General features: G+C 42.8%; 1 protein-coding gene across 1 annotated transcript in view; it reads left to right on the forward strand.

Annotated features, from left to right (window-relative positions):
• Positions 1-13,055, forward strand: part of fscn1a (fascin actin-bundling protein 1a) — a 32,988-nt gene extending 19,933 nt beyond the window's left edge. Inside the window, exons 2-5 of the mRNA XM_050068490.1 lie at positions 2,730-2,886; positions 6,172-6,293; positions 8,852-9,019; positions 9,627-13,055. Coding sequence (XP_049924447.1) covers positions 2,730-2,886; positions 6,172-6,293; positions 8,852-9,019; positions 9,627-9,835 — 656 coding nt within the window. The 3' untranslated portion in view covers positions 9,836-13,055. The remainder of the gene's footprint in view (positions 1-2,729; positions 2,887-6,171; positions 6,294-8,851; positions 9,020-9,626) is intronic.
• Positions 13,056-24,602: the final 11,547 nt, after the last annotated feature.

Genomic DNA, 24,602 nt, shown 5'->3' on the forward strand with positions numbered 1-24,602 from the left:
TTGTGAGGCTGTGAGAGAACAAGACAACATGGGTAAAACTGAGATGGAGTGGGGGAGGGCGTCACACATGAAAAGGGAGACGGATGGGGAACACATGAGTGTGCTGGTTTGTTTTCTCGAACACATCTCTCTTTCTCTCCCCGTCTGTCTCGCTCTGCACACATTTACACAGCAGTCCAACAGACAGTCCATCTCTCTCTGTGCAGCCCTCTGGCTACAGGTCCATCCACGCCGTGACCTCATCATATACAATAGCACGCTTTGTGCTGCATGAAGTGAGTGTGAGGGGAGTGGTGCACTGGAGAGTCATGTATGTCTCCATCCTATAGTTCTCTCATGTTTGTTTACCTCTTTGTTGCTGTAAGTACTTCAGAGGGCTTGATGTGATTTTAATGAGGTCTGGCGTTCTGTACACATACAGTCAGGTTGATGGACACACACACAGACATACGAGCACAGACGTGCACATCAGCGCTTTTGCCTATAGATTTAAGCCGTACACGCGTATTTTTAAAACCGCTTTTTCTGTGCGTTTTGGTCTTTTGTCCACATGCAAACTGCGTTTTATTTCACTGGAGACGAACCTTTTGTAAAACTTTTTCCAGCATGATATTTTTCAGAAACTGTTTTCAGCGTGGATGTGTAACCAGGATGATTTTTGGGCCGTTGTCTCCTTTGTGAGGCGTCACAAATGAGGCGTCATTGCATACAGTGGTGGACGTGGCCAAAATAGCGCTGGCTTTAACCATGCTAACAGGAGTTTTTACATATTTATACAGAAATGTACAGTTACTCTTCCACTATTTAGAGGCACAGAGGCATCAGAAGGTGATATGGAGGTCACTGCTATATAATCCAACATAATCCAACACTCCTATGACACACACCCCGCTGCCAACAGTGCCGGATTTAGATATGACCCGGTAAATCATCAGCTAAACGTTTTGCCTGTAAAGTGTCAGAAAATAGTTAAAAAAGCCTTTTGCAGGGTGCCCATTAGCTCACCTGGTAGGGCAGGTGACCCAGGTACAAAGGCCTTGTCCTTGCTGCAGCGGCCGTGGGTTCGATTGGAACCTATGAGCCTTTGCAGCATTTTAAACCCCCCCTTCACAATAACAACTGTCCTGTCAATTACTGGCAAAAAGCTTCTTCTCACAATATCCTAGCGCCGAAGCGGACATCTTCTAATTGCTTGTTTTTGTTTGACCAGCACTTAAAAACCCCAAAATATTCAATTTCAAGTGATATATAAGAGACAGATAAGCAGCAAACCTTTTTATTTGAGGAGCTAGAGTCCACGTGTTTGACATCTTTTGCCAGGGAATTTTGGTCAGACTGAAATATCTCAACAACTACTGACTGAATTGCCATTAAATTTTAGTTACAGACATCTATGGTGCCAACGTATCCCCATTCAACAGTTCATATGATCTCTAACAAATTAGTAATCCCCCTGCTTAGGTTAAGTTTAGAAAAAGAATCATGGTTGGGTGTAGTCACGTAAGGTAGTAAAGGTGAACTTACTAACTTTACGTAAAGTTATATAAGTTAGATTTAGAAAGTAAACTCATGTAGAGTTACTGTAGGTGCAAATGTTAATTCCTTTGCTAAGACTGCAACAAAGTAGAGCTATAATGTTGGATGTGGGCTTGACAAGACGACAGATCACTTCACGGTTATCGTGGCCAAGAGAGCTCACAATAACAATATTATCGTGATAACTACAGAAATAAATACCACAGTTATTATCGACAATATCGAAGTACATGTTCAACAGCCTTTGGTTGCTCCTAGTGGTTTTAATGATTTTGTAATTTCTATGGGTCTCAATATGTGACGTACTTAAAGTAGAGTTATGCAAGTTAAGTTTAGGAAAGTCATGTTTATTAGGTTTAGGATGTGAAGCATAGTTGGCCATCGTCAGGTTACGTACTTAACATTCTATTACATACTTAATGCTCTTTGCTCTTCATACCGCTTCCTTCTTTAGTTGTCAGCGCGTTCGTCATGTGGTCACAGCCTTCACAATTTTGTGGGTTATATGAATTTGTTTTCGTACGTATACATACGAACAGTGCATGAGAACAGCCCAGTGGTGCCAGGAGGATGACACCTGATGATATCAGCATGCTGACATCAGTGTTTAGCTCAAAGCACTGCTGTGTCTAAGTGCAGTCTCACAGAGCCACTGGCATGGCTGTAGACTCTTCAGTCTTCAGCTTAATAAATTAAGTCAATAATTGATTATCAAAATAGTTATAGATACATTTTCTGTTCATTGATCAACTGTTCCAGTTCTAGCTGTTGCAGTCTTTATCCATGGTAGATGCCAGTGAGGTGAAGACTCATGTGGCCTTGTGTGTGTTTCTTTTCTTCTGTGTTGAGTGACCGTCCACCATGACGACTAATCCTTTGAACTGTAGAGGGGTCTGTCTGGACTGTGACAGATGTATGTGTGGGTGTGCAGCTGTGTGAAATCCTTCACTAATCCAAACCCGTCTGATGTTGCTCATTTAGCATGTCTGATCCTGACCAGAGGATGTGTGTGGGCGTGTGTGTTAGAAGCCGTTTATACCTCACTGTGTGTTGGTGTGTGTGTGTGTGTGGACTGTTTGTAGGTAATGGTCATCCTCTGCGGCTATTTGCAGCCCTCACATGTGCGTTAACGACTGACCCACTGGCCTGTATTTTAGCTAAACCCTCTCCCCCAACTGTCCGACCCCACCCAGGTATGGACCTGTCAGCCAATCAGGATGAGGAGGGCGACCAGGAAGTGTTCCAGGTGGAGATTTGCCGTGAAAACAGGAAGTGCGCATTCCGGACCGCTGCTGGGAAATACTGGACCCTGACTGCCAACGGTGGCCTGCAGTGCACTGCCTCCACCAAGTACGCATCACACATCACTGTCATGTCTCTTCCTTTCTACTCCGTTAGATACACATCTGAAACTTTAAATTCACCACACCTGCTCCAATCTGTGTGTGAGTGATCACAGAGAACCTGATACTGGTCCGTCACAGCTCTTAGTCTGTAGTCCCAGTAATGTGAACTGTGACATGACAAAGGAGATTTGTGTGTATGTGTGTGTGCGCACAGTGAGGGGTGGATGACGTGTGTGGGAGGTGAAGAGTGAGTGACCTCATCTCATGGCTGTGGCATCTTGTGGGAGATTAAGTGCATCTGTGTTCAACCTCAACCTGTGGAGAGTGATTTTCTTTTATGTGCAGTGGCTCTGCCCGGCCAGAGTGCGGGCTGTTAACCCCCGACCTTTGACCTTTCACCCTTTGCTCATGGATGATTTCCCTGTGAGCCCCCTGACAGATTCAAGAGTAGAATCTCAGACTTTTCTTGTCTTCTTTAAAGGAACAGTTCACCACAAAATCACAAATACATATTTTTCCTTTTACCTGTAGTGCTATTTATCAGTCTAGATTGATTCGGGGTGAGTTGCAGAGTGTTGGAGATATCAGCCGTAGAGATGTCTGCCTTCTCTCCAATATAACAGAACTAGATGGCACTTGGCTTGTGGCGATCAAAGCGCCAAAAAGGTATGTTTGAAAAACTCAACATCAGTTTCTCTTTCCAGAAATCATGACCTATTTGTGACAAACAAATGTCACAAAAGTGCTTTCACAATATGGCTGGCTCTATCGCCACCTGATATACTGTGTTAATGATAGCTGCCACATTTTGGGAATAATTACAACTTGTCAAACATCTGACCACAAATATAATACTGAGATTTTCTACTACAATGCCTGGTTCACACTACACAACATTTTTGTCTGTTCCGACAGTCTCTATGTCACATTAGACGATTCTGGAGTCATAAAATCGTGCCGTGACTTGGCCGACAGACATGACACACTACACGATGGTCCACGACCAACTATCCCCAGTCTTCTTTCATGACATCGGGTTATTCTTGTCCTATTTTTTATTAGTTTTACTATTATTTCAGTCACTGTGTCTGTTCATGTGCCAGCTGAAATGTTATAGTAGTTATGTAAAAAGCGCAACCAGGTGGCAGGAGCTACATTTGAAGTACAGCATGCAAACTGTGCACGTCACTGAATCCTTTACAACAGGTTCCTGCAAATGTTTCACAATAAAAGTTTAGAAGTTTAGAAAATGAAGGGATTCTCTCAACCGAAATTAATTTTTTTTATTTTTAGTTAGCAAGCTAATGTTAGCATTTTGTTCGGTACCAAATTATTACAGAATTGACCCTTCGCTAAGTCTCTCCCTTAATCAGTCACTGTCCAATCCTACGTTAGCAACCGTGTGTAGCAACCAAGAGGTCCGTCAAGCTTTCAGCAGAAGCTAATATGCCAAAGCGGCATGCATACGGTAACATTACCTTCAAGTCCGACACCTGATACCCAAAAGGTGTCGAAGGTGGTGTTGAATTTTTCCCTTTCCCCAAGCCCAAGACCCAAGGAAGATATGGCTAAAACAGTGTGGAAGACCACACGAACAGCTGAATCCAGCAAAGCTCAATAAAAACACCTACATTTGTTCAAAGTTAAGATGCTAACTAACGTTAGCTAACGCTAGCTTTGTGTGCTAGCTGCTCTCCCTTTGTCTGCCCCAAGGAGGGAACATAACTCAACATTAACTTAAATTTAAACCATATATTGACTTACCCTGCTGTACAAGAACATTCTTTGTTCAAGACATGGGGTGCCTGACACTTGCATTGCGACTGGTGAGCTTTTCCCTCTATTTTAACGTTCTCGTGATTTATACTCCGCCAGCAGATGATATTGTGAATGTAGCTCTCACATGCATATTGAAGACCTTACTGTCGGCTTCTCTCTGATATCTCGGAACAGTTTTTCCAGAAATTTGATGTTATATCCTTTGGAATATCTCTCACTGATATCGCTGAAAACTCCATATTTCTTATGCTAGGAGCGAAAGCTTGACGGACATGGCAACAGTAACTAAGGGGGGCGGGGCTTAACGAAGGGTCAATTAACCAAATAAAAAAGCTGATTGTTTATATCTGATAACAGTGTAGTGGTAATGAAAAATACACACGTTTATTTGTACAACGCTTCAATTATCACAACAGTAGTCACTGGCTAAGTTTGAAATGCATTAGTCGTCTCACCCCTTCAAATATGTCGGCAACATGGAGAGCTAGCAGTAGATGCATGCTTCCTTTTGCATGCTGATACAGTTGGTGGGTGTAGTTTGGTTGAGAGAAAATAGTTCCTACATAAAACTGGTCACAACAAGGTCTGTGGATTATCTTGAGTAACAGGGTCATCATTTCTGGAAACAGATATTGTTGTTCAGTTTTACTTTTTTGGCGCTTTGAGCACCACAAGCTGAGTGCCATCTAGTTCCATTATGCTGGAGAAAAGGCAGACATCTCTACAGCCAATATCTCCAACACTCGGCAACTCACACCAAAACAATCTAGACTGATGAATAGCACTACAGGTAAGAGGAAAAAAAATGTGTTTTTGATTTTGGGGTGAACTGTTCCTGTAAAGAAGACCCTTATTTTGAATACCTCAGTGTTTTTATGGATGTAGAGTCATGAAGAAGATAAAGAAGTGATGCAACAAAAATGTGTTCCAGTGTGAGAGCGGTCAGAGAACCACATGTCCCGAGTTAACACCGCTCCATTTTTTTAAAGATAAGAGCAGAGACAGTCATCGACACTGCAGAGCGCTCCGCAGGAAGTCCACCGAATTCCTTCATCGCATTCTTGACATTTGACTCTCCTCACAGATTAGACCACAAAAATCTTTGCTCCCACTAAGTGAAGTCCTCTTTCCGAGGTTTGAGGAAACATTTTAGGAGAATACTTCAGAGCTTCTCTAATGAAAGATAGCAAAGCAGAATGTGATGGCAGTATGAGAGAATAAAACTCTACTCTGGTGAAGTTGAATCAAATTCTTAGTTAATCCTTTCACTTGGCACAAAGACTACAAGTGAAGCTTATCCCACTACCTTGACCCTACCTATCCGATTACAGCTACTTAAGTTGTGGATTAAACAGGTGTGTGTAGTTTTCAGCAACAGGAGAGTTAAATGTGACTGTGTGTTTACACCTGACACTCACACAAGTGTGCCACTGGATCTCTAACTGCCATGTAAATGTAATTATCCCGCTTATCTCTCATGCCTTCACTTTCCCTCTTTCTCTCTGTGCAGGTCAGCTAATTGCTACTTTGACATTGAGTGGCGTGGGAAGAGGCTGACTCTCCGGGCTGCCAATGGGAAATACGTCGCCGCCAAGAAAAACGGCCAGCTAGCAGCCACCATCGACTCTGCCGGTCGGTGAGATTTGTTGATTCAGCCGTTCAGACAATGACACGTAGCTAACTGATTTACTTTTCAGCAGCGATGGGGGATTTCAGCACAGCGCAGGAATTAAATCATGGCTGGATGTTCCAGTAGTTTCTGAGCTTCAAAGGCCTCAGTGCCGGTTCTGTTTCGTAACAGCAGAACGTAGCTGTTTACTCTTCGGAGAATGAGCTTCGTTGCAATCTGTGTCTTTGTTCCACTGCCATGCTCATGCTGTGTTTCTATTTGAGTCAATCATGTTGATTGGAAACATCATGAGAAAACTCCAGAGTATGCAGAGTCACTGTGGAGCTTGTGACACAAAAACAGTGGAGGAAAAACAGTTTTACTCAAGTACTCTACTTAAGTACAAGTACCTCAACATGATTCATCAGTATAAACAATCTAATTATGTCATATATAATAGTGTATCTGTCTTAGGGGACATTTTACAACAGAACAAGTATTTTTACTTTAATTCTACTTAAGCAAGATGCTGACTGCAGGTACTTTGACTTCAGTAAAGGTTTTGATCTAGGTGCACATAACCCACAGTAACACAGCAAATTCTGTTCTTACAGTACCTGTTCATTAATGAGCTTAAGAGATGCTGGGAGGTTGTTTTTTTGTTGCCTTTGTACAGAGCTAGGTTAGCCGGTTCCCTTTGTTTCCACTGTTTGTGCTAAGCTTAGTTAACCAGGTGCTGGCTGAAGCCTTACATTTAATAGACAGGTATGAGAGCAGTTTTGATCTTCTAAAGTGGGATTTATACTTCTGACGTACCCTACGCCCCTAGCCTGACTTACACCTCCCCAGAAATGTAACTACGCTCCCAGCAACGCAGGCCTCCTGTCTGATTCTGTAATCAAACCATTTCCCTCAGTGGAAACGAAGCTTTTATTTACTTTAATTTCACAGATAAGAAACAATAAATTGTGAGGACAATAAGGCCTCCACAAAAATAGTATTTTAAGTCTTGTGTGTGATTTATCCTGGCTTCATATAAGCAGAGGAAATCTCCGCTCGTTGCTAGGCTAATTCATACAATGTAAAATGCCATAGGCTTGTTCTAATAACGTTAGCATGTTGTATTTGTTTGGAAAACATGTTTAGTATAAGACAGTTGTTTTGTCGGTGAACCTTGAGTTGTAATGCAGCTGAATTTAGCTTTGGTAAATGTTGCTGTTGTCCCTGGCTTCATATGAGTAGAGGAAAAAGTCAGCTAAATGCTAGGCTAATTTATACAATGTAAAATGCCATAGGCTTGTGCTAATAACGTTAGCATGTTGTATTTGTGGGAAAAATGTGTCCAGATAAAGACAAGTGTTTGTCTGTGAATGCTGCGAGTTACAAGTTATTTGCTGCTTAACGTTACATTACCTAACTTTACCGTTATATCAAAATATTAGGTTGTATTGTTGACCTTACTAAAATTGGTGCAGGGCCTGGGGCTTAATCTAATTAATGAACGTGCACTGCTGATGATTGTCTCTTGCGGGCATACACAATATCAGATTTCCTTCTCCAAGCTTGGGACCAGAAAGGGTCCGACAGAGGAGGTGGGCCCAAGCCTGGAGCTCTGCAGCTGGATCCGTCTCAGCAAGACGGCAAATAAACATATTTCACAAAATGTCAAAATCTACAACTTTTTAATAACGCCAGCTCACACAGATGCTACAAACAGCCAATGTGAAGACTTTGCAGAGATTCTGGCCATTAGAGCCTCCGCTTTCATGGCTGCAAAGTAACGAGCGTCATGTCAGCAAGCAGATCAGAAGATAGTCCAATTATAAGGCGGGCGCTGGGTGCTGGCATTAGTGGATCAAAGCACAAGCTTTTACTTTGTGCTGCAGTTTCTGATGAGGGAGCTGTTGGCTGCCACACTGGTCTTTTTAGGGCACGTTTGAAGCCAAGTTGCTTTGCATACATTTTTAATGAGATGTATGAAAACTCAGCATTTTAACTTCAAAGACTGAGCTGCAGTATAATGCACAACTTTGTGTTTTTAATGTACAGATTGTGGTGTTTTAAATATTGTAGCCAAACGTGTTATTATAAAGGTATAATATGCAGGATTTCTTTTTTAAAAACCAGACTTGTAGAGAAGTAATCCCTCTGAGTCATCACTTATGACCCACTAGAAGTGTGTGGTGGTGTATTTATCTGCAGAGACTCTGCGTTCTGCTTGTATTTTCTTATTTTCGGCACTTGATATGTGCTCCCACAGCGCTCAGGTGAGGTTGAGGCTTTATGAAAAGGAAGCGACCAGGTGCCAGGCTGTAAGCACCAGGCGTACAAGAGAGACAGCGCTGAAAAATGCAAATATAGCGAGGCGAAACATCGAACGAGAGTGAACCTGGGGTCGGCTTTTACTTTCACATTTGCTCATTAGCATGTTTACGACAATCCTGCATAGTAAACCTTAAATGAAATGTATTTAAGTCAGTCATTTAAGCCCACAGTGAAATAAACTGTTGAGCTTTGTTGTGTCTTTATGGTAATTTATACACTCTCCAGTAAGCATGTTGTGCCTTCTGTCTGTCTCCAGGTGAGTCCGAGGAGTTTCTCATGAAGCTGATTAACCGCCCCATCATCGTGCTGCGAGGGGAGCACGGCTTCATCGGCTGCAGGAAGGTGACAGGGACGCTTGACTCCAACCGCTCCTCCTATGACTACTTCACCCTGGAGTTCAGAGATGGAGCCTACAGCCTGCAAGGTCAGTTTAAGCGTGTTAGCTAACCGAATACAAAGTCACTTCATTACACCACCTTGTCTTTTTTATACAGAACCAAATCACGCCCGCATAATGCCGCCCCCAGTGAGTGATTTAGATAGCATGAGGTGTTGCAGGGACAAACGCAGCATGACAGGCGTGACGTGTAACACAGCAGCGTTGGCCTCTAGTGTGACATATAACATACGTGTCAGTGGCACTTTATGGCATAACATTCATTTACCATCCCTGTTCGGACTGTGTCCACAAAATGTTCTTGCTGAAGGACATCTTGGCTACTTTGGGATGTAAACTTGCACATGTGCAGCATTGTTCCACAGGCAGCAGGAAGGTAAAGCTTGTTTGAGCGTGTGTAGGGGCCTCCTGCAGGCATATGAGGGATTAAATCATTAACTCTCATTATGGACTTAGGTTTGGGCCAAAAAGAGGGATTTGATTCGGATAATTTCCCCGCCTTCGCATTATGTAATTCAGACAAAGCAGTTTTAAGCCGTATCTTTTGTTCCCTCTTCCGTTTTTTCACACCCTTCCCCCACCTTTCTGCCACATGACACCCCCCAACTCAACTCCATCTCCTCTCCTCCTGCAGACTCCACGGGTAAATACTGGATGGTGGGTAATGAGCAGTCGGTGGTGAGCAGCAGCGACACACCCGTCGACTTCCTCTTTGAGTTTTGCGACTACAACAAGCTGGCCGTCCGCCACGCCGCTGATGGGAAGTACCTGCGTGGTGACCACGCTGGTGTCCTGAAGGCCAACGCTGATGACCTGGAAACCGCCACACTCTGGGAGTACTGAGGGAAGCGGGGATGCGGTCGCCCACTGCTGCGATGCTGATGAATGAAGTGTGGCGACGCAGCACGACCCGTCCATACATCTACCTATCCACACCCTCCACTCCCCCTCCTGTCCTGTTCCTCATATTATAACCTGACTTTATATGTTGATAAACTGCACAGAGAGAACGGGGAGGACAGAAGACGAAAGGAAGGAGACACTCCTTTCTCTCCTGCCTCCCTTTTCCTTCCCTTTATCCTCCCTTTCCCAGCTCTGCTCTGCAGCGCCGACCTTTATCTGTTGCCATAGTTACCGTGGGGCTGTGCACTTTCTTCTGCTCCGATCTGGTTCGCTGCTCGACCTGCCACACACTCCCTCCTCGCCTTACGATTGGGCCGTCCCTCTCCCAGAGCAGAGCAGAGCCACGTTTAAAGAGCCCCCTCCTCTCTGAGTTCGACCCCCCTCGTCTTTCCACTTGTCTCTATTGTCTGTGTGAGCAGCACATGGTGGCAGTATTTATGGTATCTGACCTGGTCTGCTGGATCTGCTTCTACCTGATCTAATCTCCCAAAACAGATCCACCACCACCGGATAAAATCTGCTTCCTGTTAGCTGGATATACAAGGCGGAGACGGTGGGTCTGTTTTTGTGCGGTTGCATCCTGTAGAAAACAGATTTACTGCTTCTGTCAGACCAGGCCGAGTATGTTTGTTTTCATGAGCAGGCGCCGTTGCCTCTGTGTGATGACCATGTGGTATAACTGGAGTGGATCTGATGATGATGAAGATATTGAAGATGATGTAACTGACGGGTTTATTAACCCATTCCCACTCTTATTCATCTCAACTGTAAGATATTCAAATGTAAACCAGTTTCCTGTGTTGTTCTCTAGCTGTGTTCTCATTGGTTGCAGGGAAATTTTTACCCGGACCAAAACAAGGAAACGATAAACGAAGGAAAGGATATGACGTCAAAGTTTGGTGCCACTTCTATTGGAGTCAAAGTGGGCACGACATACACTATAACCATTGTATCTTTGGTGTTTCACCTTGGACTGAAATCACCTGATTATATCACGTGATGTCGACTGACGTTTTATATCGTAATGTGTGCGTTTGTTTTCCTTGTAATTGGTCTACAAACACATCATAGCTCAAGTCAAGCCCATTTGCTCCAAAATGGCTGCACCATGATGCACGACCGAACGGGGCAGGTCGGACCTGTTATCGCTGACCAGACTGCATTTATAGCCAGGCGGCTATCGGTAACTTGCAGGTCACTTAAGTGATCAAGGTCCAGATTTACAGAGGCGTATACAACTTGCTGATTAGTGCCACCTCCTAACAACAATAGTAAACGTTATCGAAAGAGCTAGCTAACGTTAACCTTTCTGAGTATTGCAATTTTATGGCTTATTGTCGTCTAAAAAAATTAAGCTACTCTGTGCCCCTCTCTTTCAGTGGGGAAAATGGACTCAAAATACACAAGCTATCTGAGGAAATATATATCAACCAGTATATCAAACATTAGCTTATTAAAGAGCAACAAATTACAGATGATTCTGTTAAAATGACAGGTCGTAAACGAGGAGATGGCGTTCCCAGTCTGTTCCCTTAATGACAGACAGAGCCGCAATCAGTTTGGAGACCAATAAAGAGGAAAACAAGCGTGCATAATTAGATTAAAACCATCAGTAAGCATTATGTAAAGTGTGTTTTTTAATTTAGAGAATTGATTTTTCAGTCAAAGGTGAAACAGCAAAGTTATGATGGCTTACAGTGTGATTTGGTGTGCCAAAATGGCACTACAGTCTGGCTCCAATGCAAGATTTAACATCCTTGATGTCCTTTCCTTCTTTTACAGCTTCCTTGACAGGATGTAGGAAGTTAAAACACTTAACCTTCCTCCCCCTCTTCTCCACACACTAAACCTATTGTCCCGAGAACAGTATAAAGAAATTAAAAATAGAAATGGTGCGGCCACATACTGTATGTTTACTGCACTCACCTGTCTTACTGGAAGATTTAAAAAAACACTCCCTGATACACAGTTGGATTTCTTTTTCTATGTCCAAGGCACAGACATTATCATGGGTACAGTAGGTAACCATAGCAACTGGAGTGAAATGATTTATAGACCCTTTTGAAAGCTGCTTTTTGAATCCCTCAACCAAACCTTAGACCTCAGCCTTTATCTAGACCAAACCTTTGATACAGGATTAACAAACTATCATCTCACACACACACAACTGGAACCTGGTGCTACTAACTCATGACGTGTTCAGATTTGTTAGTCTCATCGAGCATCTCGCACTGTCTGGACCAACAGATAGTGGCTTTATACTGCGTCCCTGCCCCTGCACTTGAGAGCCTTGCCATGAAACCGAAGGTGCTGAAAGAGTGCCCTTAATTACTTAAACCTGCTTCGTCTTTAGTTTTAATTTCTGTCTGAGCTTTGAGGAGTGTCACGACAGCCTTCGTAATGAGATGTGACCAAATTGTGTTTGTTTTTGTTGGAGTTTTATGTTCCTGGCTCGTCAGCGAGGGCGGGATATGTTTAAAAAAGAAGAAAAGAAGCAGACTTTGAATTTGTCGTCTATTTAACTGAAGTGTCTGTTATGCAGTCGTGTAGCACAATGCGCCCACCTTTGATTCTCTACCCTTCAGCTTCTCCACACATGTAAGTATGGTTTCTGTCTACTGATTTTTACAGTACAGTAAAGATTATTGTGGCGCTGAGCCCTGAATTGCTGGGCTCATCCATCCATTATCTCCATCATCAAACATTCCTCTGATGTGAAAATCAGTACGGAAAAACCAAACATCGTAGCCCTATAAAATGATACATGATTGTAGCCAGCTCCTCACCAAGTCCGTCCAATTTTCTCTCTGAAGTTTTTAACGTTTTGGCATGAAGGGTTGAGAATCTCAAGCGAATAAAAGGAGCGGTTGTCCCCGGAGAAACTCGTGTCTCCGAGGTAACCGAGACCGAGGCTTAGACAAACGGATGTGGAAGGGTAAACATGTGGTAATGACTGTGCCTTACTCTTGAGTTTTTGGGCAGTAGGAAAATAAAAGATGAAAAAAAAAAAGGATCCACATCTTTGCTTTGTATAACTGGAACTTCTTTTTGTATTATTATTTTGTATAATTTTTTTGATATTGTGGATTAACCTCTCTCTCGTGCCATTGGTTCACCTGAAATCCAACGACCAATAAAACTGGGATTTGGAACGCTTAAAGTCTCTTTGTCCTTTCTTGATGAGTGTTCCCCTCATTCAACTACAAATTTTCCGATACAGAAAATATAATTATAAGAGTTGCAAGCACACTCAGGCTGAAATGGCAACTGGCACAAACAGATTTTATCAGCTGTAGCTAATTAGCAAATTATTTAACGTCACTGTTTTAAAATGAGAATTATCAAGAGGCAGTAAGGTGGTGCAGTGGTTAGCATTACCTCACAGCAAGAGGGTTTCCAGTTCGAACCCGGGGTGGGGGAGCCCCTCCGTGGAGAGCCGCATGTAATCCCTGTGTCAGCATGGGCCTTCTCCAGGTACTCTGGCTTCCTCCCACAGTCCAAAGACATGCAGGTTAATTGATGACTCTAAATTGGCCGCAGGTGTGAATGTGAGTGTGAATGGTTGTCTGTCTCTATGTGTCAGCCCTGTGATAGTCTGGTGACCTGTCCAGGGTGTACTCACCTAAGGGAGACAATAAAAACAAAAGTAATGGTCACTGAGTAACATTACAAGTTAATGTTCCACCTTAAATGTTGCCGGCAGTCGGCCCAGTGAATTAAAAAAAAAGAATTCTCAGACTCCAGCTGCTGTGAGAGGCAGCAAAACTTCCTAATTTTTTAAAGTTATAGTTTACTAATATATGTAAAACTGTCCACAGTATGAACAGTGGTTACATGAGCCTCAAAACCAGACACAACTCAGCCCTGAGCAGAGTGACCGTCCTCTATTGACCAATCAGACTGCAGTGTTCACAGCTCCACCTTTTAGTACCAGATCTGTGTGCTAGGTACCCCAACAGAGGGGCGCATGCACCAAGTGAGCAACTCCATTGGAATAGATAGGCGCCATCTTGGCATCTGATATAGGTATTATCATCCATCTTTGGTGCGAGCCGAGGCAGCTCCTGTGTTCAGCGATGATAAAGCACTGTTTTTCTTAAAGGAGTCTGGCTTTGTAGAGAGCGATATAATGGCTTCATTGTCCTGTTGGAAACTGCTGTCTGACAGCAAGGTACAGTGTTGCAAATATTCTAAAAAGCCCGACACATGCCGTGTTTTTTTGCACCCTCAAATTCATTGTTTTAAATGTGGATGCACGGCGGGTGCACTTAAAAGCCAGAGCGATGCCATCCTTAAGCGCCTGTTTCTGAGGGCATGATGGCTGTACCCTGAGATAAACTGATTTCAGCTTTTGGAGTGCTGCCATGAGATGAGGAACAACGAATCACGGCCGACAGATATCTTTACCTTCTTCCGTAATCATCAGTCTGTGGTAAATATGACAAAATTGATCATGTTAGAGCAGAGCTTTTCATCTCTCCCACAGACCATAGACCTACACGCTTATAAACAGCGCCTGGAGACTGGTGAGACTGATCAGCTCCACACTAGACGCAACCTACCGCCATGCTTTTGAAAGCTGGCTCAAAAAAAGCCACCGCCTGACCTCAGGTTTTCCAGGCAGGTAAAGATGCGGCATGTTTACGGCCTCTAAATGTAGCGTACACTTCAACTGATATTGATTTTTTTAGGTGCCACTTTGTTTTAGGTGGCTAGAATATGTTTTGTTGCTGACCCCGTCAACAGCATTAGATTGCTTAGCTTCCATGTCACACTCCAGCCTGCCTCTGCAAACTGGGGGTATGATGACTGACATCTACTGTATGTAATATACGATACAGAAAAAAACAAAAAACTGAACTATCCCTTTAAGGATCTACATTCTTGTTTGTTCTCACATGATGATTTTCCACCTACAAACACTACAATAGTCATAAACCTGCGCAGCTCTGGAAATCACAGCCTTTTCTTCCGCTCTGCTCGTTTCTCACATAATCACAGTGCTTCACGCTTGGTCTGCTGCCAGTTTCTGACCGCAGTGGGTCCATGTGCTGTCCCACTTACAAACACACATACATATGGAAAAACACACATTTTTTCCTGCCTCCTCAATAGAGCCTTTGTGTCGAAACATTTATTCTCAGTGCAGAAAAAGGGCAACGCACCCCCCCCTCCCCTTCTCGGAGATTCACACACATGAATACCATTCAGTGTGGTAATGTAATGATGGAGCCTCCAGAGCAGGTCTCTAATCCCCCCACCCCCACCACCCCTGCCACCACCACCACCCGTCAGGCTCGCAGATCCCAGAGGAACACCCAACATGGCAAAACAAACACACCCCCCCTCCACCTAATCTCCTCCCCTCTGCTGCCTCATGTCCCACCTAATCTTTCTCCCCCCTCTCTCTGCTTTAACCATCAATCCCTCCATCCCTCTGATTCCTCCTCCCTTTTTTCCTCTCCTCCCTCTCCTGAACAATTTCTGCTGAAAAGATGAGTCACTCAAAATATGACCCAGATCCCAGAAATGGGTGCAGTGGTTTGTGGGTAAAGTGTCAGGCTGCAGGCAGAGGGCCGGCTGGAACTCAGAACAAATGAACGAGTGAAAAGAGGGGGGGAGGAGAGGCTGTGTGCGAAATGGCCGCCGTCTCCACCCACATCTGAGCCCCCCCCCCCCCCACACACACACACCTCCACCAACCGCCTTGTTGCCATGGAAACAGCAGCTGCCAGAAGCGAAGAGGTCTGAATCAAAGAGTGTGTGGCGTCGTCAAGGGCCAGAAATGTCAAAAACCTTCATTACATCCAAAATGCGGCCTGACTGAGGTCCAGTGAGGCTTGTGTGGTTTGAGTAGGTGGGGGCGCACTGAGCTTAGAGGGGGGTTAGGGATGAGGAGCCCAGGGGAGCAGAAGGAGAAGGAGGAGGGCGGGGGCGTCTGCCTTTGATCAGAAAAGCCCTCATCATTGAGGAAACAGCACAAGGACAAACTCTGCTGAACTGCTCCCTGTCCTCCCTCCTGTACTCCTCCCATCTTCTCCACTGTAGACAATATATGTATGTGCGCAGATCCACTCCATCTAAGCGCCTTTCTACCGGCTCTCCTCGCTCTAATCAAATCTACGTCCACCCGTGTCTTTCCATCACTCACGTGGCCAGGCAGTGAGTCAGTGGGTCAGTGGGTCAGTCAGTAATCTCTTTAGGGGATGTGAAGGAGCATCATGGGTCCGTGCAGGATGAAAAGCAGGTTGACTCAATATGACCGATGATCAGTCATCAGAGACAGCGAGGGCGCTTCAGGCATACTCTCACATCTGCTATGTGTGTTGTGTCAGAGGACGTGTTTACACCTTAAAAATAAGCCACATGTTGCCGATTATAGCAACGCATTCCTCCTTAAAAATGACAGCAGCTCTGTTAGGCTGTAGAGACAGAGGTGCTTTGAGCTAAATGCTAACGTAAGCATGCTAACGTGCTCACAATGACACGCTGGGTGCCAGAGCAGCCTCAGGCAAATTTGCAAATGATTAGGATTGTGGTGGTGATCCAGAGGTTAGATTTTCAAAATGAGATGTGTTCATTGTTTTCTTGTCTAAACAGTGAAGCTACGCAGGATAAAGACTTCATTTCAAAACCTCAGTGAGGGTTTGCAGGGATCAGGAAATCAGTTTAACTTAAAGGGGACCTATTCTGCTCATATTTGTGCTGTGGTTTTCTACTAGAACATGTTTACATGCTTTAATGTTCAAAAAACATATATGATAATTATCAATTTAAGAAAACAGAATTGCACTAAAATAAGTGATATAGTTTTACAGTTTGCTTTCAAATAGTCAGTAAAAACTACAACAACAGTAACTCAGAGTGAGACTCAGATTCTGTTACAATATTAATAGTTCAACAAAATAAAATCTACCACAACTTACACATTTAAACAGCTCCCAAATACAAAAAATGTCCCCTGGGATCTATATATATAAATCAACAGGTGATTTCCTTCTTTTAGTAAAATCCTAAATAATTGAGTTGTTTTTCCACTTGGACCTTTATGCTCTGCCATTTCTCCTCTAATCATCACTCTGTAACCTGTGACAGGCTGTTATGACACCACAACTATCACACATTCACATATATGGAGTTTTTTGTCGAGCCGCGTGCGCCACGTAGGTTTATATTACCAAAGGTTTATGACAAAATCACTTGACGACATCGACTCCAGTGTGCGCACAGCGAGAGAGGAGAGGGAGAGACGCTGTGCTGCTGCCAGAGGAGCCGCAGAGGAGCCGCTGAATGAGTTCCCTCTGAGCTGTAAGTCACTAAAAGAGTCTGAGAATGCGGGCAACAAAAAGGTTTATCTTGGGTGCGTCGGTGCAATGGACAACCAAGAAAGAGCGGCAGAGGAGATACCTGCACACCAGTGCAACTGGGCTGGACAGCCACAGAAAGGGTTCACAGGCTGAGATCAATGCAAAAAATAAAATTCAATTAGGAAATCCGTACACAAAAAGAAGGGTGCTCAAAGTGTAAAACGTGATAAAAAGTGAATAAAAACAGCAGCAGCACAAAAAAAAAACAATTACAAAATATGACGAAGATCATCTAATTAGTGACACCAGCTGACTGATTCATCACATCTGGTAGTAACCTGCATGTGTCTCTATCTGTTCTGTAAAGCAGAACTTTGAGCACTCTTCTTTTTGTGCATGGATCTTCTAAATACATTGACATTTTTTTTGCATTGAGCTCAACCTGTGAACCTTTTTGTGGCTGTCCAGCCAAGTTGCATTGGTGTGCGGGTATCTCCTCTTCCGTCCTTTATTAGATGGAGTATAAAATTGTAAGAAACATGTGAATTACAGACTAGGTGGATGAAAATATAAATCTTCACGTAGACGTAGATCCAGTTTTTATTTGTGAATCTCATCTCTACACTTGCAGATTTGCAACGTGAGTCTATTTTTTTAATTTGTGGAATTTGTTTGTGTGTTTGCAGATCTGTTCCACATCTGTCGTAGACTTAAAGTCCAAAAACTAACAAAGAGCATATGAGTTTTTAACTAGTCGGCAGGTATGAAACATCCTACAAAGACTTTACCGGCAGCTGTACTGAGCAGCGCAGCTGTGAAAGCACACACTCATTAAATATACACACACTCATTAAAGATACACACAAACAATAACAGACACAAACAGTGCCAGTGGAGGTGGAGCGGCAGAAACCGCCTGGGGAGCAAATGCTGCCAGACACCAGCGGCCCATGAGGACGAGGCAGCAGAGGGCTTTAATATGCATGCATGCAAACACACACACTCGCATGGCATACACAGTGTGTGACTCTCGGGGTGTGAAGGTTGTCCCGGTCACATATAAAACAGGAATATGTGTGTTTGTGTGTGTGGACACATTGTGCTGTTACAGTCACGCTCTCACAGAAACAGGAAGCTGCAGCAGAGGTGGTGTTTGTCCCTCTCAGGTGTCCGGCAGATATGCAGGTCATGTCTGGTTCATATTTCCAGGACTTTTCAGACAGAAATGCTTCTCGAATTTATCTCATCAAACCCATTCAGAGCATCAGACTCACACCAGTCTATTCACTGGGAGGACTGGTGGTGTGTATTCAGTGGTGAATGGAGAACAGTGTTATTTTACAGATAAGGCACATTTCATACACAATGACACTTACTTACTGCATGAAAGAGATAAAACTGGATAACAAGAGATAAAAAGAAAGACCTACCCTGGGAAAAACAAGCTTGGTGCAGGCGATGGGACAAGATTTTGGTATCAGTGGTGTTCTGGTGTCCATTTGAAGTCTGTTTGCAGTCTGAGTGGTATCCCGTTTGCATGGCAGGTAAACAGTCTGTGTGGAGAGGTGAAACATATTAGGTGGAATACAATCTTAGCAACTCATCAACTATTGTCTGACAATGAGTACTGCTTTGTGCTCTTTGTGTCTGTATTCATATGCAGATGCCTGTTTACAGAGATTAGACAAAATGACCAGTGCATGGAAGAGGAAGTTTTGGCTCTGATATCCGCTGGCAAAACCGGATCAGCCTGAAATTATTGGCTGTCTTCCCCAGAGGCTTATTGTTGTCAGACTGATAGAAAATGGGTTCTGAGATTGGGTGTAGGCCATATGGATAAAATCCTCTTTTGTATGTAAGTTTATATTGTAACATCAATGTATATATTGTGATATATAATAACATATTTAAAAATTAGTTGCTGGATAACTCTGCAAGTTAAAAACCTTGTCAGTGGGGAATGAGTGTTTCCAAAAATCCTACCACATCACAACCTTCTGACCGTTCAGGGACGTTCGATATTCTGATGTTCGATCTCCTGCTACAGTTTTCCACGTCATCAGTTTTGTCTTTGGGCTGTTTAATGAGTTTCTCCATCTTATGAACGTGGTGGCACGTGTCTTAAATATCATCTTCATTTGCACCCACTCGTATCTCTATCTCCTGGACCTGTTCTGAGAGCGTGGGGAGCGATGTCTCTATCTTGATCAATGTGGTTTGAATGTCAGCTGTTATCTTATCAATATGCTCGGTGAGGTCATCTTTGGGTTCCTGGATAGCCTCCAAAAGGTTACAGAGGAACGTGTTGGCCTCTTCTGGCCCAGCTGCCATTGTTCCCGACAGATGCCCAGTGTGCAAGCGATGTGAGGGTCTGAGGTGTAGTTTTACTTTGTTTTTTCTTCCAAAAATTGTAGCTTAGGCCTACCACCGAGAGCTCACAAACCTTAGTGGCATCCGGAAGTCTCCCTTCGCAAGTTAATAACCTGACAAATAGGCTACATCACATTGACTAAAAAAAATCACATAAAAATTCCATATTACCATAAAGCAGTCATGCTTATCAATATGCAACATTGCTGCCAATGCTTAATAAAACCAGACATATTAAAAAGATGACTATTTTGATACAAACAGTGTGGTTATATTTCTGATAGTTTAAAAAAATTGAGAACTTCTTCCGGCAGGCTACATATAGTCATATTGCCCGACTCTGTTAAAATATCACAAATAGTGCTTTTTAGCTAAATGCTTATGTGATGAAATAAAAATCCTTTAAGGCATTATAATGAGAAATGCTCTTACGATGTCGGCATGTTGATATCTAACATGTATAATGTTCACTATGGGTGTAAATCACAAGTTTCATCATGACATGATATTATATCAATTCTTTTTTCTTATTTTATCTACTGTAATTTCACAGATAAACAATAAATTGTGTGGCTAATAAATCCTCCACAAAAATAGCATTTTAAGTCTTGTGTGTGATTTATCCTGCCTTCATATGAGCAGAAGAAATCTACGCTCGTTGCTAGGCTAATTTATACAATGTAAAATGACATAGGCTTGTGCTAATAACATTAGCATGTTATGTTTGATTGGAAAACGTGTTTAGTATAAGACAGTTGTTTTGTCAATGAAGCTCGTGAGCTGTAATGGAGCCGAATTTTGTACCGTTACCTTTGTTAAATGTTGCTGTTGTCCTTGGCTTCATATGAGAAGACGAAATCTCCGATAGCCGCTAGGCTAATTTATACAATGTAAAATGCCATAGGCTTGTGCTAATAACGTTAGCATGCTGCATTTGTGGGGAAAATGTGTCCAGATAAAGACAAGTGTTTGTCTGTGAATAATGCGAGTTATAGTGAAGCTGATTTGTGTACTTGTGTTGTTTAATTTGTGTTTAATGTGTGTTTTGAATCAACTAAACTTTACAGCACTTCACAGAAACCTCCGCCGCCGACTAGTGTTCTGGAGGTGTAACTGCAGAAGCTAAACCAAACTAGAGCTTTTCCCCACAAATTTAGGTCTATCTGGCTCAAAACCCCTAAGTAAAACTTCTCCCAACAGCCATAAAACATGGATTAATAACAATATATTTTAAGATATAAAATTCAGCTCANTTTACAGCACTTCACAGAAACCTCCGCTGCCGACTAGTGTTCTGGAGGTGTAACTGCAGAAGCTAAACCAAACTAGAGCTTTTCCCCACAAATACTGCAGAAGCTAAACCAAACTAGAGCTTTTCCCCACAAATTCAGGTCTATCTGGCTCAAAACCCCTAAGTAAAACTTCTCCCAACAGCCATAAAACATGGATTAATAACAATATATTTTAAGATATAAAATTCAGCTCAATAAAAACTGTCAAGGTTCACAGACATGTCAATACTTTTATGCAAGTCTCCCATCATTAGCTTTAGCATGCTAACCTAGCAAAAATTAGCCTAGCCGTTGGTGGACTTTCCTCTACTCATAGCTTAACAAATTAAATGTATTATCTATTATTTTTCTTACTCACCACTGGTTAAAGTCACTGCATCTCCCGACAGAATAGTATAGTTGAACTTCAGCCTGCAAAAACATTTTTCAGACTGATATTGTTGAAATAGAACAGCTAATGTTGCAGGATGAGATGCTAGTTCAGGCGGGTAACGTTACTTCCGGTTTTTATGTCACAACCGCATTGCTTACAAATGGCGTTTGTTTTGTCTGTTAACCCCTTTTTTCTTTGAAATCAAAATATTTCCACATTGCTAATGTATGACTGAGTAAATAATTTTATCCTCATCGTCTTTCTCACAGCTGTCTGCTGCTGTTTGACAGTGACACAGACTTTCAAAATAAAAGCATATAATACAGATGACAATATAGATCAGATAAGATGATTTAAGATTGTAAACTTCAACATAAGAGGATTTTTCAACCAGTTTTCTGTCCTTCTTGAGTGCATTTACACCTCCCTCTAGTGACGTTCTGGTCTCTAACTCTAAATAATCCATCTTCATCTAACTGCATATTCATTTTTTATATCAGAGTGTGTGCTGGACCTCCAAGTGTGTATGAGTGACAGCACTGCATTGCCAGAAGTCTCCTTTATTGAGCCTTATCACGTCCCTTAATCCAGTCCTTTGTTCTTTGAATTAAATGAGTCATTAGCAGATAATACTCTATAAGACTCTCCGACTGTAATCCATGACCCACACGCTCGTCTGGAGGGCCCTGGGGTGTGTTCAAGGACTAGAAAGGAACAAAACTCTTATTCTGTGGTTTAGTGAGAGAGAGGTGATTGTTTTCAGGGATCCAGGCTCATCACGGCTCTGTCCTGTGTGTCCTCAGGAGAGCAGCAGTGACAGTCAGGGTGAAGGGTCACAGGTTGAGGTCAGGGTTTATAGAGGGTTAATACAGTCAGCTGAGCAGTCACCATGTTTATGACGGTCATGGAAGTCACACACACTCATACAAACTCTAATGGGAACGTATTTTACACATTAGGATCATTTTATTTGTCGTGGCGAGTAAAGTGATGTTAACAGTAGTCTGCTGTGGCTTTGTCAGGTCTGAGGTCATATTGATGTCATATTGATGTCAGAGGAAATGTCGACATTGGTCATCTCTGCTTGGGCTCACAGGGAAGCTTGTGTTTACTGGAGGCAGAGAGTTGAACGAACATTAATGTTTACCAGGCAGGGAGAGTCTAATGAAAGACACAGTTGCGCTGCATTGTACTAAGTGTAGTGTCGAGTGTTTCTGGAGGACCATAGGTCAGGATATATCAGTATTTGTTGTTTTACCTTTTTCTTTTTGCCATGTTAGCAGTGTGGCTCAAGTGATGACAATGTTGGTCCATCACTTTGGTCCAGCCCTAAAAATTTCAACAACTACTCAACAAATTGCCATGAAATTTTGTACAGATATCCATGTTCCCCAGAGGACAAATCTGTCTGACTTTGGTGATCCCCTGAATTGTTCAGTACTTTGGTTTAATAATTATAATAATAAACTTTATTAACATAGCACCTTTCATACAAGAAATGCACCACAAAGTGCTTTACAATAAGGACAGTATAGACAGTGAGTTCTTCACATGAAAATAGACAAAATGGACATAAAACAGAACTGAGTCATAAAATCATAGTCATGAAACTCTAAATCATAAAACCAAGTAAGATTTTAAAGGAGTTCCAGCAGCATGAAGCGTAAATCGAGAGTAAAAGTGTAAAATGAAAGAGGTTCAGACCTGTATGAGGAAAGTCAGAGTGAGTTAAAGACTAAATTGAGCAGATACATTTTTAGCTTTCTTTTAAAAATATTTAGCGAGCTAGCTTCCCTGATATCTATAGGAGGTGTGTTCCATATCTTTGGGGCGTCACTGACAAAGGCTGCATCCCCGATCTTCTCCAGGCTGTTTCTGGGAACCTCCAATAAACCAGCAGCAGATGATCACAGTGTTCTTGGAGGCAAATAGTTAATAAGGGAGTTAGCAATGTAGCTCGGTCAAAGCTGATGTAGGGCTTTGTAAAAAAGGAGGAGGAGCTTAAAATCAATTCATAATGTAACAGGAACTGTAACTAAATGTAACTTGAAATAAAGGCATGAATCAATCACTCTGCATCTAAATCAGTTTCTCATTTTATGACCATGAGTTGCAGAGTGTTGGAGATATCGGCCTTCTCTCCAATACAAAGGAAGTGGATGCCACTCAGCTTGTGGTGCTCAAAGAGCCAAAAAATACATTTGGAAACTCAACAGCAATGTCTCTTTACAGAAGTCATGACCCGATTCTTTCTACTGAACTACACCTCCCAACTGCATCACCGCCCAGAAGGAAGCATACATCCACTCATGGACGAGAGTAGATGTAAACATTAATGGCGTCCTTCTTGGCTGAGTTTTAGCATTAGCTTGGTTAGTGGGGCCTGATGAGTTAGCAGGACATGCTTCCCTCTGTGCAGTGATACGGTTGACAGGCGAAAAGAAAATAGTTCCTACATGAAACTGCTCACAACAAGGTCTGTGGATTATCTTGAGTAACCGGGTCATGATTTCTGGAAAGAGACATTGCTGTTGAGTTTTTCAAATGTACTGGTTGCCCTCCACAGGAATTACATGTGGTGTTATTGTAGTCGGAGAAATAAGTGCCCAGGAGCCATAAGCTGTCTTTCAATTTACACATCTTTCATATTCTCTGTCATATAGTTTCAGTGAATGCTATGCCAGGATTTAGTACACTCAAATGAAATGTTTTCTGCTGTCTTATGATGCCAGACGTACTCAGTAATAACCTGCTGTAATTCCACGATTCATATTCCTATGGAAGCCCCTCCATGTCCTCATGTGTCTTTGTTAAATACAACACACATCATTCCATTCATGACGGCTCAGCTGGTGTTAGAAGATGCTGAATGTGATTAAAGTCTAATTCTGGCTCTCATACAAACACAGTCTGTCTCGTACCACCCATGACTAAAACCATTAGGACCCCCGGGCTATAACGGGGGTTCGCTGTACTACTTTTATAGTCTGCACGCAGAAACGAGAGGCTATGAGTGTGTGACAGAGTGTGTGTGTAGCAAAGTGATTTGTCACACTCACAGCACACTTGGCTGCACAAAGAAGGCCCCTCTCTCTGTAACATCACAAAGCCTGGCCGTCGCTGCTCTGTGATTGGCGGGGAGAAAGCACCCACTCTGTCATGTGATTGGTCCACAGCCTTGGGGGGGTTCAGTTATCATGAGTCAGCCCCTTTTTCTGCATGAGAGGAGGGAGGAGGGGGAGCGAGAGACTCAACGAGAGACAGAGAGAAGCAGGAAGGGAGTCAGAACAGACACATGACCTTATTTTGCTTTTTATAAAAACAAAAGTTTAAACTCGTATGAAGCAGAAACTCAGGACGGTGTC

The sequence above is a fragment of the Epinephelus moara genome, chromosome 18, assembly GCF_006386435.1.
Source record: "Epinephelus moara isolate mb chromosome 18, YSFRI_EMoa_1.0, whole genome shotgun sequence".
NCBI classification, from domain to species: Eukaryota; Metazoa; Chordata; class Actinopteri; order Perciformes; family Serranidae; genus Epinephelus; species Epinephelus moara.